This window comes from Balaenoptera musculus, chromosome 13 (assembly GCF_009873245.2).
Source record: "Balaenoptera musculus isolate JJ_BM4_2016_0621 chromosome 13, mBalMus1.pri.v3, whole genome shotgun sequence".
In the NCBI taxonomy this organism is placed as follows: domain Eukaryota; kingdom Metazoa; phylum Chordata; class Mammalia; order Artiodactyla; family Balaenopteridae; genus Balaenoptera; species Balaenoptera musculus.
Window position 1 is genome coordinate 75,572,000 of NC_045797.1, and position 16,898 is coordinate 75,588,897.

Genomic DNA, 16,898 nt, shown 5'->3' on the forward strand with positions numbered 1-16,898 from the left:
TGTGTGCAAAATTCTAATTCATTGACAAAACATATTTTCCTTGAGAATTAGGAAATGAATATTTAATGTTGATATTCCCTGCTTGATCATTTTCATCCCCAGTGACCCTCTGAAGGTACTGATTCTTCGATTTCTTTGTTGACCCATTGATTTTTTAGTTTAGTTTAGATGTTGTTTAGTTTCCATGTGTTTGTTTTTTTTTTCCAGTTTTCTTACTATAATTGATTTCTAGTTTTATACTGTTGTGGTCAGAAAAGATGCTTGATATCTTTTCAGTCTTTTAAAATTTACTGAGATTTGTTTTATGGCCTGGCATGTGATCTATCCTGGAGAATGTTCCATGAGCACTTGAAAAGAATGTATATTCTGCTGTGTTTGTGTCCTGTAGATATCTATTAAGTCCATTTGATCTAATATGTCATTTAAGGCCACTGTTTTCTAATTGATTTTCTGTCTGGGTGATCTTTCCATTGATGTAAGTAGGGAATAAAGTTCCCTAATATTATTGTATTACTGTCAATTTCTCCCTTTATATCTGTTAATATTTGCTTTATATATTTAGGTGATCCTATGTTAGGTGCGTATATGTTTATGAATGTTATATCCTCTTCTTGGATTGACCCTTTTATCATTATATAATGCCCTTCCTTGTCTTTTGTTATAGACTTTGTTTTAAAGTCTATTTTGTCTGATATGAGTATTGCTACCCCAGCTTTCTTTTCATTTTTATGCATGTAATATCTTTTTCCATCCCTTCACTTTCAGTCTGTGTGTGTCTTTAGCTCTGAAGTGAGTCTCAGCATATAGATGGGTCTTGTTTTTTTTATCCATTCAGCCACACTATGTCTTTCGATTGGAGCATTTAGTCCATTTACAGTTAAAATGATTATTGATAGCTATGTACGGTACTTATTGCCATTTTGTTACTTGTTTTCTGGTTGTTTTTGTAGTTCTTCTCTGTTCTTTACTTCTTCTTTTAGTCTCTTTCCTTTTGGTCTGATGATCTTCTTTAGCATTATATTTGGGTTCCTGTCTCTTTGTTTTTGTGTATCTATTGTAGGTTTTTGGTTTGTGGCTGCCATGAAGTTCATATATATGACATTTCTATATCTATATTTATATGTCCATATATCTATTTGTTTTAAACTGATAGTCATTTAAGTTCAATTGCACTTTGAAAGCTCTACATTTTTTCACCCCCTGCGTTTTATGTTTTGGATATTTTACATATTTATGTATATCCCTTAACTGTTTATTGTAGGTATAGTTGATTTTACAGTGTTTTATTTTTTAACCTTCATACTAGCTTTTTAAAGTGATTGATCCACTGCCTATACTATATATTTGCCTTTACCAGTGAGATTTTTTTTCCCTTCATATATTTTCTTATTTCTTGGTGATTTTCACTATTCTGTCTTCCAGGTCGCTCATACATACTTCTATATCATCTAATCTGTTGTTGATTCCTTCTCCTGTAGTTTTCATTTCAGTTATTGCGTTCTTCAGTTCTGATTGGTTCTTTTTCATATTTTCTAATTCTTTGTTGAAGTTCTCACGTCTTCCTCTGTTCTTTTCCCACGTTCAGTGAGCACTCTTAAGGCCATTGTTTTGAACTCTTTTATCAGGTAAATTACTTGTTTCTGTTTCATGAGGGTTTTTCCCTGGGATTTTATGTTGTTCTTTCATTTGGAACATATTCCTCTATCTTCTCATTTTGTTTTACTTTCTCTTTTTGTCTCTGTGAAATTAGGTGAAACAATTACCTATCCCATTCTTTAAGGTGTGTCCTTATGTGAGAACATCTGTATGCAGTCTGTGTGTGCCCAGTGGCTTTGGTGGGAGAGCTCCTTCTGAAGTGAGTGTAGGCCGGGACTTTTTCTAGGGTGTGCTGGGGCCGTTGCCTTGGAGGGATGGGCTGGAGCTGGGGAGGGGAGTAGGGGGCTAGAACTGGAACCCAGCACAGGTGGGGGCTTCTCCTGGGGCTTTCTGGGACTGCTGCCTTGGCAGAAGGTGGGGCTGGAGCCGGAAGGGCTACAGCCAGGGCCCAGTGCATGTTGCGTCTTCTCCCGTGGTGCAGTGGTTGCCACCTCTGTGGGGGGTGCTAGAGCTGCAGCCCAGTGCCGGCTGGGAGACTGTGCTGGTGCAGTCTTGGCAGGTGGGTCAGGGTTCCAGGCACTTTTCAGTCTGCTGCCTCTGCAAGCAAGACTGTGCTTGCACCCTTTAAGAGCAGAGTCTCAGTTTCTTACAGCCCTCTGGTAAGCCCCACTGGTTTTAAAAATCAGCCAAGGGAGCTTGTCTTTCCAGTGCTGGACCCCAGGGCTGGGGTGCTCAGTGTGGGGTGTGAACCCCTTGCTCCTTAGGGAAGATCCGCATGCTTGTGATAAGCCCTTCCATCTCTGGGTTGCCTACTAGGGGTGTGGGTCTCGGCTAGATCACTTCCCCTCCCCTCCCACCAGACTCGGTGTGTTTTGTCTTTCTACAGCCTTGGTTGTAGAAGAGCCATTCTGCTAGTCTTCAAGTCATCCTCACAGAGAGCTGTTCTATATGTAGGTGTAGTTTTGGTGTGTTTGTGGGAGGAATTGAGCTCAGGGTCTCCCTGTGCCATCTTGGTGCTGCCCGATCTCTCTCCTTATCCTTATATTTCTCCTTTTCTCTTTGTTTTTGGTATTATTTTTTATCCACAGATCATCTTTTATGACTTTATCTTTTGACCCTCTTGCTTTGTTAAATTATCTAGCTAAAAATAAAAAATTTTCTAGTGATTAACCTTTTTATAAGGGGACACTTAGTTTACATGTAGTACCAAAATAAAGTATATGAAAGGCCTCTATAATTTATAAGAAATATTTCATTACATGTGATTTTTTGTGAATTAAATTTTATTCTGACTTTTTCTGTTCATAAAAGCATACTGTTTGCCTATAGGTAATATAATTTTTTTGAGGAAATTTAGGGATTTTATAAAATTTTCTCATATAATTTTAGTCAGTAAAGAAAATATACATTTAAAAACCCAATAAACACATATAATGTGCCTACAAGAGCCTCATTATTAAACTTAGACATATTAAGTGCAAACTAAATATGATTCAATATTTACTTCTTATTTTCATCTTTTTAGTGTCCTCCCATGATAATAATTTTTGTAGTTTCTATTATATATGAAGCACTAACTTTCAGAGTTATAAATTTGATATGTTATTTCATTTGGATTTAGGTTCCTTTCTATTTCACTATGACATCACACACATATTTTAAAAAATTGCATTCTGGAGTTATGTTCATTATCAGACAACGTTATCCTATTCTTTTTACAGTGTTCTTGGAGGTATTAAGTATATTGGGAGTGTATTTCTTTCACTAGGGATTTAGAACAGCTACTTTACATTATAATATGCATTTACCATACTTTATTTCTACAAGCCTGTATAACACTAGGACAAGAAACAGACATATAGCAGGCTCATGTATTTCCATGTTGGCAAATTAAATCTTCTTACGTAGGAAATGAATCTATCAAGGATGCCCTCCGGCTAATGTTACAGAGGACATACTTTTCAGTATGGTATGGGACTTTGATATATGTGCTTAGATACAAATATAGTGTTTGTCAATTTCATTAAGAATTAAATTTAATGTTGCATGGAATGAATAAGAATGATCAAACTGTATAAACCATTTTTGGATTAATTCAGAAAATTTGAACTGATACTGGATCCTATTAGGGAATTAATACTGATTATGTTAAGGTGTGATAATAGTAATGTGGCCATGTAAGAGAACATCCTTATGTTTTAGAGATATGAAATAGTTAGGGGTGAAATGTCATGTCTAAATTTACTTTACTTTAAAATACCTTAGCTAAAAAATTGACTGAAGCATATTTCTAAAATGTTAATAATTATTTAGATGATGTGTATATGGGTGTTAATGACATTCTCTCTCTTTTGTTGTTCTGAAAATTTTGATAATAAAAGTTAAAATCATGATATGGTAAAGAAGGAAAATTTTGTACAGTTAAACATAACATTTGTTTTTGTCTTTAAAGGAACCCATTCAGACTTCTGGATATATTTGTAATTTTGAGGATTTAGAAATTAAATCTGTTCTTTTGGATGAGATATTAAAGGTAATTCTTATTAAAAAACAATTATATTTCTGTTGCTGGCTTGACTGGGATTCATTTTTGTACCAGGCAGTGTAGTGTCCTGGTTAGGAGTATGCATTGAGGAGTTCCAGCCCTGCTTTGTCACTTATACAACCTTTAGACAGTTTCCTTCATCTTTTAAAGTTTCATTTTTCCTTTCCTGTTTATGAGCCTGTTTTTACCTCTATAAAATGTGGATAGTAATAGTACCTATCTTACAGGATTGTTATTTTATAAGATAATGAGTGGAAAACAGCACAGTGCTACGACCAAGAGCTCATAAATGGTAGTTAGTTGTTTTCAATATTTTTATATTAATAACAGAGATACTGAAGAAATATTTGATAATTTTCTTTAGTCTTTTTCTTGTTCTAGGATATTTGAGTAACTTTTTTATTTGGGGGTCCACTGTTCTCCTATTTTATTTTTAAGGTTTTATAAAATAATCTATTTCTAATTCCAGATAATTTTTGAATCCCTACTTTGGCCTTCATTGAACGTTCTTTGAAAAGTTTTTACTCTAAGAATGTATTGAAAGTTTACCTTCCTTTTATCCAAAATATTTATTTTTCCATGTACTACATATGTTTTTTGGAATTGGAATAGTGGATTTTAAATTTCCAGAAGTTAGTTGCATTTTGTAACATGTTTTCATATTTTGGTTTGACATGTAAATTGCAGCTCTTTTATTGGGAACCAGTTGTTTTCTGTGTCATGACCACCCTGCCGCAGCAGGAATGGCCCCCACCCAAAATTTGGTTTGCATGTAAAGAGTGATGACACCACAGATACACCAAAAGGGTGTAAAAAGGTCTTACAAACTTAATGAGTTTTTAGGGGAGAAAGGATAGGCTTCCCAAGCTGCTCCAAAATTGGTTTGAGAGCAGGGAAAGGAGACTGGCTTGGGTTTTTTTGGTAGTTAGAGGGTGGGCCTAGGGTGAGGGTTCCCATGGGTAGGTAGAGATATGTGTGGTTTGAAACTCCTGTGTCACCAAAGGATGGAACACTTATGCTTTCTTATCAGCTTGTCCAGATGTGAGGCAGAAGGGGAAGGGGGAAGGGTGAGGCTTAAAAGCTATCAGCAGTCAAAGTCAAAAAGGAAGGTCTAAAGTTCTGTTACAATCTAGGTCTCTTAATGATTAACGTTAGATAAACATCAGAACATTATTCCTATAGCTGTAACCAGTATGTGGAAAGATAGATTTGATAGATTAGATAAATAAACAGAAGTAATTTTATAAAAATGGCATCACTGTACAATCTACTTGCTTAGTGTTTAATTTTAATTCAATAATGTGACAGTGAATCTGAAGGAATTGTAGAACATTAATTTTTTTTCACCACAAATGATACAGTTTTTCTGGGTTAAGGAAAAAACTGAAAAACCAAGAGGTTATTGCTTTTAAACTACATCTTAATTTTTAATAGTATTGATTGTCCACTCTAAAAGATGGTGTTTTTACATTTTCTCCCTCTTTCTCTCCTCTTTTTGTTAGGCACATTGTTATTTTTATGTTGTCAAGATATAGAACATTTACATTTTGTTTTGTAACCCTAATTTTCCACATATGTAGTCTTATATTTAAATGAAAGCTATTACCAGTCTTTTTCTACATTTTCTCTGTACATGAGTTCTTAATTTTGATTAACCTTTTAGTTGGCTGGATTTCATCATTATAATTTTTTTCAAGAAAGGCTCATAGTTGCTGATTGCCTTAAATTCTGGAATGCTTAAAAATGCCTGTGATGTGTTGCTCTGATGATTATATTGACTTTTATGAAGAATTTTTTAAAACACATATTTAAACTGGTTAGATGTACTTTAAAATTCTTGATACACATTATATGCATGTCTAATACTAGGATAAAGAATAACTACAGTACTGTTGCCCGGTTTACTGGCAGGCGTTGTTAACCTGTGAGGGAAACCCAGGTTCTCTGTGACAATTTTGTTATCTGTCTGACTTACTACATGCAAAGCCATAGAGAAAAGAATATTGTCATACCTTAGTTCCCTCTGAGGTCTTGTTGACCCAGGAAATATTTAGCTGAACTGTGGATTCCTTCAAGCATACAGTTTTAAGAAACAACATGAGTGTTGTACACCTAAAACTAATACAATGTTACATGCCAATTATATTTCAATAAAATAGGAAAAAGAAATAACATGAGAAATTTCTTGGAGGACTAGAGAAGAAGGAATGCAGAAGGAAAAGGATGGGAATTAACGTTCACTAAATTTCCTTTGTATGAGATGTTTGTTTGTGATTACAGCTGTACCTGGTAGATATTACACAGACCTCATTTTTAGGTGAGGAAGGCTCTTAGTGGCTGAAAATGATTTACCCAAAGTTCATCTGTTCATTGACTCAGCAAATATTTATTGAGAGCCAGTAAGACAGTTCCTGGCTTCAAGTAGAGGAGTTGGGGAGATAGACAAGAACTTCAGCAACTGGAAGAGGGGCAGGGGTGCTGTGGTTCAGTCGGTAGGTGTATCTCTTCAAAGGTCTGAAGCAAGAGAGCATTGGGTCAGTTCTGAGACTGTGAATAATGTGAATAACACGGCTAGGCATTGTGCTCAGTGTTTGATATGTGTTATCTCACTTAATCCTCCCAATGCTAGGAAGTAAGTTTGATTACTATTCCATTTTTTCAGAGGAAGAATCTGAAGCTTGGAGAAATAAGCTGATTTGCCAGTGATACCCGGTTAGCAGTAGGCAAAAGCATGATTTGACTCCAAGCTGTCTGGCTTCAAAGCTGGTGTGTGTAACTGTAGTGCTGGCAGAAATGAGGCCGGGGAGAGGTAATGGGGTAGGGGGCCCAGGTCATAAGTGACCTCATATGCCTTGCTGTGGAGTTTGGACTTGATCCTGGAGTCGGTGGCAGAGTAAGGCAGGAGAATGATATGATTAGGTTTATATTTGGGGAAGATGGCCCTGGCTTCCTGGGTGGGTAGGGAGTGGGGTAGGGCAGGTTCTAGAAAGAGCTGCCACATAACCAGCAAGGGATGGAATTAGGATTTGAGCTAAGGACTGTTTGAGTCCAAACCTCATACTCTTTCCATCCTACTTTGTACGGTAGTTCCCTAAGAACTTTTCAGTTTCTAGATACAGGGGTTCAGTTGCAGGGTGGGGAAGGGGTGTGTGTGGCTCAGTTAACCTTTTCAGAGAACTCTGGTCCATGGGAGCCATTACTCTTTTACACATGGGGGCTCTAATTTTCTTGTATGCTTCACTTTTTCATTACTTAGAAATATGTAGAATATCGGTGAGTTCGTTATAACTGTTTGTTTTCTTTCTCTGGCTGTTAGCTAGTTCTTTCCTGCAAGACTGGCCTTTAAATTTTTTTTTTCTTTGTCAGGCTGCTAAATTATAAAAGGAAAGTAGTGATGAAAACCAGCCCTTTTTCTTTTCTTTAAAAAAAATTTGTCTGCTGCCCAACAGCATGTGGGCAGCACTTAAATTCTATTTAGCATTTTACTGTACTTGCTGTGTCATATTTCCGTCCATCTCTCCATCTGCCCATTAATCAGTCCTGTTTTTTAATATATTTCAGAGTTAGTACATATATACTTTAGCATGCATATCATTAAAGTTCACTAATTCAAGTTCAGTATTTGCTTATAGTTTTCTTTCACTTGGAATAAAATTTGCATACAATGAAATGCACAGATCTTAAGTGTACCAGCCAGTGAGTTATGACAGATGCATACAGTTGTGCAATTCAAACCCCTGTCAAGATACAGAACATTACTATCATGCTAGAAAGTTCCCTCATGCCTCTTCCCAGTAAATCTGTCCATACCCACCCTCAGAGCAACTGCTGTTTATAATTTTTTTTTTCAATAATAGAAAAAAAGAGTAGATTAAGGAGTGAGGAGTAGAGGTCCTGCACATGGTGTTTTCTGCTCCAGTGGAGGCTGGCGGCACTTGGGACGGGAAGAGAGTAGCTCCTGGGGAAAGACATTTTGAGCCCAGGGGAACAAGGCTGCCTAATTGTGAGGGACCCCTTTGACGACTGTCCCCTTTTCCCCTGATTGCCTCAGGAGGGACTTCACTTGTGGACTGTGGGTGTTTTCCAGATAATTCAAAAGACCCACACATGGCCATTTCTTTTTTTTCCCAGTTTTGCTCATAATATGATGCAGTTGTTTATTTGTTTGCTGTTTTTACTGTAAAAAAGAAATACATACTCTAAAGGCAACTATTTGACTTTCTTTCTTTTCATCTTTACTTTTAGAATCCAGAATATCCAAACAAGGATTATATCATTAACTTTGAGATTCGGTCCCTGAGAGATAGCCGAGCACTGATTGAGAAGGTTGGAATTGAGGATGCATCTCAGTTCATAGAGGATAATCCACACCCCCGACTTTGGTATTTAAAAATAAATAAATAAAACCTCTCAAATTTTCAGGTGTAAAGTCTCAGCTCTGTCGTCCCCTGCTCTCATACTAGGCTCCTGATGGGAATAGGCTTCTGTTCTTATTCTTCTTTTTAAAATATAGAAATTTATTTTAGATTTGGAAGTATTCAACATAAGCATAATATTATATGAAACGTATAAATGTGTTAAAATAATCACTTTCCACCATGTTTCGCTAGAAACAATAGGTGTAATAATTGAATTCTGATTCAAGACTTGTTTATCCGTAATTCGCCATCGGCTTTTCTGTTTCTCTTTTTAATAAAGGCGCCTACTTGCTGAAGCAGGTCTTCAGAAACTGGATTTGCACACTGCAGAGCAAGCGTTTGTGCGCTGCAAAGACTACCAAGGCATTAAGTTTGTGAAGCGCCTGGGTAACCTGCAGAGTGAGTCCATGAAGCAGGCGGAAGTGGCTGCCTACTTTGGCAGGTTTGAAGAGGCTGAAAGGATGTATCTCGATATGGACAGAAGGTAAGTGATAAAGGTGCAGGCATCCGGACTACTTCCAGAATTTGCGATTTTTTTTTTTGTTTGTTTTCACAAACGAGGATTGTAAAATAGACTAAATGTATCATACCATCTCTTTCAGAAAATAATTTCAGTTTGGATTACAACCTAGATAGTCTACATGACCTTCATTAATTTATGCTTTGTAATTTGGGGGCAGCTTTCTTCTCTGTTTTTATGTAATATTAATGACTGGCCATGGGAGACTTTTTTCACTTGGTAGGAAAAAAATTCATATGACTGCAGAGACTGGAAGCTTTATCATTTATTACACCACTCATTATTTGGGTTCTCTTTTTTGGTTTAGGCCATTATTTAATTTTCAGTTGTCAAGGAGCATGAAATAAAAATCAAAGGTATTTAGGGATTGAGTTTTATTCTTTATATTTCATTTTTATTTATATAAAATACTGTATGAACTTCATGTCAGCTGTGAACATTATATCTAATTTTTATTATTTGTACTTTCAGGAGGTTGCTAATACAACTCAAGCCCTGAAAAGAAATACAAAACCAAACATGAAATAAGTCTGATTATGTCTTAAGAAATTGATGAAAAGAAGTGATTATTATTTAAGTCATTATTTTGCCAAGTAAATTGAAAGTCTAGGAAAATAAGAGGCAGGAAATTGTTTCCTTTTTCCTTTTGCAGGTTCTCTCCATTGCCTCTTACCTGGTCAGGCTAAATTTCTAAAATCTTTGGCGTTACCTTATCTGTCTCTTCATTGTTGTGTATTCTCAGTACCCTAGAATTGAATCTAGCACATAGTAGGCGCTTGATAGATACTTGTTGAATGAATGAATGAATGTCATTTTTTGTAGAGATCTGGCTATTGGCCTCCGGCTGAAGTTGGGAGATTGGTTTCGAGTACTCCAGCTCCTGAAAACTGGATCTGGTGATGCGGATGACAGTCTCCTTGAACAAGCCCACAATGCCATCGGAGACTACTTTGCTGATCGGCAAAAGTGGTAGGTAACCTATCTGGACCCCCTCATCAATTCATTTGGCACTTAAAATTGTAACTGCCTGAGTACTTCCCTATGAAATAATGCTAGGGAAATGAAGACCATCCTTCCAGATCCCAAAATTCACATAGCTCTGGATTCACACTGAGGAGCAAGAGATCCTTCAAGCTGTCAGGTAAGCGCTGTAAGACTTTGGAGTTTCAAAACCCAGAAGACTTATACCGTAGTTCCAGGTAGCTTTCTACTGTTTGAGGCCACAGTTTATATTTTCTTTTCTTTCTATTGATTATTTTCAGAAATCGTTGACTTTTATTCTTAAGTTATTTTGATCAGTATGCTTATTTATTTATGTCAGTATTTGGAAATACAACTGTATATCAGATTAAAACATATTTCTTAAGAACATTCAAAGAATGTTGTAACTAAAATATGCTATGCAGTCTTTAGTTTTGTTTTTTTTTCGATTTATATGCTTCAAAGACATTCTGTAACTAAAGATGATTAGAGTAATACTAGTGCTGGCATTCTAACGGAAGAAGATTTTTAGTAAAAGTGCTTATTTATGAGGAGATTCACATTAGTTTTAAAAGGTTTTTTTTTCTTTCCATAGGTTGAATGCTGTACAATATTATGTACAAGGCCGGAACCAGGAACGCTTAGCTGAGTGTTATTATATGTTAGAGGATTATGAGGGATTGGAGAATCTTGCCAATTCACTTCCAGAAAACCACAAGTTGCTTCCAGTAGGTATTATAAATTTCAGTTTTTGGAGTGGTTAGGTTACTTTATAAGGTTTTTATGTCATAGTCTGGAAATGTCCTCTGCAATATAGAAAATTAAAAATTAACTAAAACTTTACAGTTTCTTAGGCATGGAATGATGCTTTAGTTATTAAAACAATTTACCAGTATTACAGAATGCTTGAAACTGGAGAGGAAGAAATCAGTCATATTCCTACTATTTTAACATGATCACAGTCTTGTGTAGGCTTGTCAGTTTTGTAAACTTGCTTTAAAAAATCAGCTGAACACATGAAACATTTACAGATGAAATGACATGTTGTCAGAGATTCGCTTCAAAATGATTTGAGGTGGGTATGGGGAGTAGTGTGTGCGTATGTATGTTTGAAATTTGCTATAAGAAAAGTTTAAGATAGCTTAAACTTTTATTAGGTTCACAATAAACTTTTATTAGGTTACATTAGCAATAAAAGTCAAGATAGCTTGACTTTTATTAGGTTATATTAACAATAAAGGATTTAATGTTGAAAAAAAGAGAAGCTAAACGCAGAGTTCTCTATAACTTTGTTCTAAATTTTCTTTTTAAGGCTCTTTAAATTAATTGTTGAATAATGTAAGTGAGCTTGTATTTTATTTGTTTTATCTGAAAGGTAAATCACTGAGTTGTACAAGACCTGGAGAGCTAGTAGCTCTCAACTGCAGGGTTTGGACATATATCAGTTGCGGGTTCTGCTACAAAATTTTGTCGGTTACTTAATAGATGAGTATAGAATTCTGTTAATTCAGTTCTTTTCTCTATTGTGAATTAGAGCAATTATCCCTGTAATAATGGCATTTTTACACACCCTTATTCTCAATCTTATATGTTTACTTGAGTAGGAAAACTGAAATTACTTACAACCCTGGGATTAGGGACTGTGTATCTGACATTATACTGTCATCTGTTAGGTGTGTCTGATGACGCAGAAAAAAATGTTGCTGTACGGTATCCAGAACAGTAATATTACTGATTAAGTACTAAGTAATTATAGCTATAATAATTAAATAATTAAAATAATTAAAAATTTTCAGTAGTACTGCAAATTTTAAATCAAGTTTTGGAGGATTTTTTAATAATATGGGAAAATGTACAAAATATTTAAGTGAGGAACACAGGATACAAAACTATATATAATATGATTACAATATATTCACAAACTCACATATACATATATATTCATAGGACACAGATATTAGGAAATTACACCAGAATATAGAGAGAGGTTTCTTATGGGAATAAGATTATATGTACCTTTATTTTTTCATATTTTCTAATTTTTTTTTACCATAAGAATGTATTACTTTATAATCAGGAAAATATAAGCATTACTTTGAAAAAGATAGTTGGGTACAGAATTGTACTTTTATGATATATCCCAAAATATTTTTAGGAGTAGGGATGGGGAGAGAAAACTCTGACCAATTAGATATTAAGAAAGAAAAAAAAGTGATATTCTGAAGACGGCAAGTACAGCCCAAGGGGTGTGATCGGTGGTTGTTGTGGTTCTCCTCTGTTTTTGGTCCAGCCTCCTGAACTGATGAATGGCCAACTTGTCTGGGGCATTGCTTTATAGAGGTATTTGAGAGCCCTGTGAGTGTCAGGTTTCCCTTAAGCCTCTAATTAATGATTGACATTGAGTGTAACATCAATTGCCTTAAAGGGTTTTTTTTACTTACTAGCGTGGGGTTTGTTTTGGAGCTCGGTATTTCTGTAAACTAGCTACTGCACTGAGAGAAGGTAAGAGTGCGGTATCTTCAGAACCCGGTTGAAAATCAGATCCGTGCTGTGAGCCAGTGAAGCACAGATTTTATAGGAGGTGATGTTTTAGCGTCTCTTCTGGTTTGTAGCCCCTGCGCCTACGTCCATTTAAAAGAAAAATTACTATAGCCACCAGAAAATTTAATATTCTTTTGTCCCTATGGAGTTTTATAAGTTAAAATATAAGTGATTTCCTTGTTCTCTGAGATCCGATAGTATTATTTTGTCCACAGGAAATAGCACAAATGTTTGTGAGAGCTGGAATGTGTGAACAAGCAGTGACTGCGTTTTTGAAATGTAATCAACCAAAGGCAGCAGTGGATACCTGTGTACATCTCAACCGAGTAAGGAACTGAAAATTAAAGTCACCATAGAGATGCTTTAAAGACTGTTGCCAGTAAGGGTTGGAGAGCTTGAGATGGATTTTGTGAAAGGAGCCAGATAGTCTCTTACTTAGTTGAGGACTGAGAAAATGCTGGAATTTGCATTTACCTCTTGAAATGCTACCATTAAGGGTGACCCGCTCATAACTAACTCAGTATGGGAACCTGAACAAACCCTGTGCTTTTAGTCTGGCAAGTTTTTGTCTGGAAGTAATTTCATAATTTTCTGCATTTTATTAGGGTTGGGTTTTGTTTCCAAACAAGGACCAGTTAATGGTCATTGCAAGAGGAAGGAATTGAGTTACTTTATCAGTATTTATTTTGGCAAATCTATTTTCCTTTCCCCTTGTAGAAAACACATATTTGATATTTTTAAGAGCTGGAATTTAACTAAAATTAAAATGCAGAATTGTTGAAATTGTTGACTATCAATGTATTCTTTTAAGTATTTTCTTGAAGTATTTTATAAAGCTCCATTTGCTTTATAAAAATAACTTTTAAATGTTAAATCTGATAGGACATTTTCTTAACTGAAATTGCGTATTTTTTTTTACTATAAACAAATGTATCTTTTTCTTGCTCATAGTTTGTGCAAAATTAGAATTATAAGATTAATGTGATTATAAACTTTGACGCTTTCTTTTTCAGATGTACTTCTTAAGCAAATCAGTCTTAGATCATTTGATTATTTTGACACGTTTGACTCCTAAAATTTATAATTGCTCTGATTTTAAGTGATTTTTAAAAACATGTACCAGTTTTTTATTTTGATATAGTGTTATTTATTATTATAAACTTAAAGCTTTATTGTATGTATTTTAAGACATATCTGACTATGAATTCTTGGGTAATTGTATGCTATATATATATTTTCCCCAGTGGAACAAAGCTGTTGAATTGGCTAAAAGTCATAATATGAAGGAAATTGGTTCCCTGTTAGCGAGGTATGCATCTCATTTATTGGAAAAGAATAAAATTCTTGATGCCATAGAACTCTATTGGAAAGCCAGTTACTTTTATGATGCTGCTAAGCTGATGTTTAAGGTAATGTAATAACCTTGGTGAGCGTTTGGCTTGTTCTAGTTACCAATGTTTTCTTATAGCTCAAGGATACATTTTCCGTTTTTTGGAAACAAATATTTGTTATAGCAAAATCCCTCTCATTTATTACTACTATAACTATGTGTTATCTTAGTATTATTACATTTTACTAAAAAGGCTGTTTATTACTTTTAGCACCTTATTGATGCTGAAGCAGTTTTATATTTACTCAATACCGAAGTTAACAGAGAATTATAGAATTTTCAGGGACCATAAAGTACAAATTCCCTTAACATTTGTAACATAAAGTACAAATTCCTGTTATCATCAGGATTTAGATTCCCTTAAGGGAATCTAAATCCTGATGATAACAAAACTTTAAGTCCTTTTAAATGTGCAAGTTTTAAAGACATTACACTTTTTTTTTTATTTAAGAAAGATTTTATTATATATCACTTTTTTTTTAATACGGCAGGTTCTTATTAGTTATCTATTTTATACATATTAGTGTATATATGTCAATCCCAATCTCGACATTACACTTTTCATAGTATGCATTTGGAGGGAACATGACTAGTAACAGTATTAATGGATGCAAATTTTACATTCTAGTCTATACTTTTCCCATTCGATTTAACGACAAAGGAAAAATTTCCCTCCGGATCATTTAAAAAAATTTAAATTTCTGAAGGATGTACCGTGTTAAAGCCATCTTATCTCTGGGTACTTGGAACATTATTTTTAAAATCTCTTTGTTATATAAAATACTAGCCATTCTATGAAAGCTTTCTTCATTTTGCTTTAATTATTTATCAGCATCTGTTATTTTCTAAAATTGTTTTGAGTTCTAACTCTAATGGCTAAATACTAAGGAAAGAACTAAGTACTTATCAGTGCTATGGAAAAGAAAATGGGTGGTATTTATATTCCACCCTACTGACCTTCCTCCTTTTTTTAGAGAATCATATTTCAGAAATGATAATATTTGTACAAGTATAGATTAAGAAATATTTTCCCCCAATTCTTTAAATGTTTAAAGATTGCAGATGAAGAGGCAAAGAAAAGAACTAAACCTTTACGTGTTAAGAAGCTCTATGTACTATCAGCTTTACTTATAGAGCAGTACCATGAACAAATGAAAAATGCCCAACGAGGAAAAGTTAAAGGAAAGAGCTCAGAGGTAAGGTAGAACATTAAGTAACATTAAGTCATCTGAAGTGTTTAAGGAAAAAAGAACTATCAAACTTCTCTTTATGGACAGGCCATTTAATTTACTTGTTTGCATTTATTTTCTTAAATGATATGAGGAAAAGGAATGACTGATTTGGAATTACTGCTCACATTTAGACATTTCAACTTGGAAATATTGAAAATTATTTTTTTTTACTAATCTGTAATCTTTGCTTAAATTCCTTACTTGGTAAATCCTTTCTAATCAGTGAGTTTTAAAAACTTTCCTAGAATATATATATTATTTTAATGTGCAAATGAGCCTTATATTAACTTAAAGTTTAATCAATTCTATTTAAAAATTTGATGTTACTATGGGGAGGAGAGTCCTTTCACAATGTACCCGTATACAAATCACCACGATGTACACTTTAAATATCTTACAATTTGATTTGTCAATTATACCTCAATAAAACTGAAGAAAAAATTTGATCATATCAATTTAACAAAATGTGAATTATAATGGAGACATTAAGTCTGTAGTGACAGTTTTATAATGATAAAATCTGCTAATTGAGCTATTTAATGTATTGATATACCAGTTTCAGAAATCATCTCTATTGGAAGGACCATTGTTAGGGTTGTGCTGACAGAAAATGTGGGTCTGCTTTACTTGTAGGCCAGTTCTGCTTTGGCTGGTTTGCTGGAAGAAGAAGTTCTGTCTACAACTAGTCGTTTCACAGATAATGCTTGGAGAGGGGCTGAGGCTTACCACTTCTTCATCCTGGCGCAGAGGCAGCTCTACGAGGGCTATGTTGACAGTGCATTGAAGACAGGTGGGCGTATTACCTAATGTATATAACATGTCTAAAAAATCATAAATTGCAAATGAAGGGCTAGCTCCTTCAAGTTGCCCTTATATTTTAATAACACTTTTTTTCCTGTGGATTTATTTTCATATATTTGAGATTTGCTGTTTATGATCTGTTTTTCACATTCCCTTTTTGAAGTTCTTTTTATTTTTTTATTTTTTATTTATTTATTTTTTAAAATTAATTAATTTATTTACTTTTGGCTGTGTTGGGTCTTTGTTTCTGTGCGAGGGCTTTCTCTAGTTGTGGCAAGCGGGGTCCACTCTTCATCGCGGCGCGCGGGCCTCTCACCATCGCGGCCTCTCCTATTGCAGAGCACAGGCTCCAGACGCGCAGGCTCAGCAGCTGTGGCTCACGGGCCTAGTTGCTCCGCGGCATGTGGGATCTTCCCAGGCCAGGGCTCGAACCCGTATCCCCTGCATTGGCAGGCAGACTCCCAACCACTGCGCCACCAGGGAAGCCCCTTTTTATTTTTTAATACATGGAAAGCAATATATACGGTTCACAGAAAAACCAGAAGTTTGAGATAAGCAAAAAGAACATTTATAGCATTCACTATCACTTAAACACTTAATAGCCCAGTTCATATCCTTTTGTGTGTGTGTGTGTGTGTGTGTGTATGTGTGTATATATATATATATATATATAAAATATAAACTATAAATATTTACATATTTAATATCTGTAATATGTATTACATTATGTATAATAATTATATAAAATATATATTTAAATAAAAATAAGTATATATATTTAGAAATAATTTGTTTTTTTACAATATTGGGAGTATAACAAACCATACTTTTGTGTACTTTTAAAAAAACATAATGATACGTTGTAAAATATTTC

The 16,898-nt window shown here is 34.7% G+C and overlaps 1 protein-coding gene across 3 annotated transcripts in view; it reads left to right on the forward strand.

Annotated features, from left to right (window-relative positions):
- WDR35 (WD repeat domain 35) overlaps window positions 1-16,898 on the forward strand; it is a 62,657-nt gene that overhangs the window by 39,711 nt on the left and 6,048 nt on the right. For all 3 annotated transcript variants that reach the window (XM_036873776.1, XM_036873777.1, XM_036873779.1), the window contains 9 exons: window positions 4,049-4,129; window positions 8,387-8,523; window positions 8,840-9,043; window positions 9,902-10,048; window positions 10,656-10,788; window positions 12,817-12,927; window positions 13,846-14,010; window positions 15,047-15,187; window positions 15,857-16,013. In XM_036873776.1, the coding sequence (XP_036729671.1) occupies window positions 4,049-4,129; window positions 8,387-8,523; window positions 8,840-9,043; window positions 9,902-10,048; window positions 10,656-10,788; window positions 12,817-12,927; window positions 13,846-14,010; window positions 15,047-15,187; window positions 15,857-16,013 (1,276 nt within the window). The remainder of the gene's footprint in view (window positions 1-4,048; window positions 4,130-8,386; window positions 8,524-8,839; window positions 9,044-9,901; window positions 10,049-10,655; window positions 10,789-12,816; window positions 12,928-13,845; window positions 14,011-15,046; window positions 15,188-15,856; window positions 16,014-16,898) is intronic.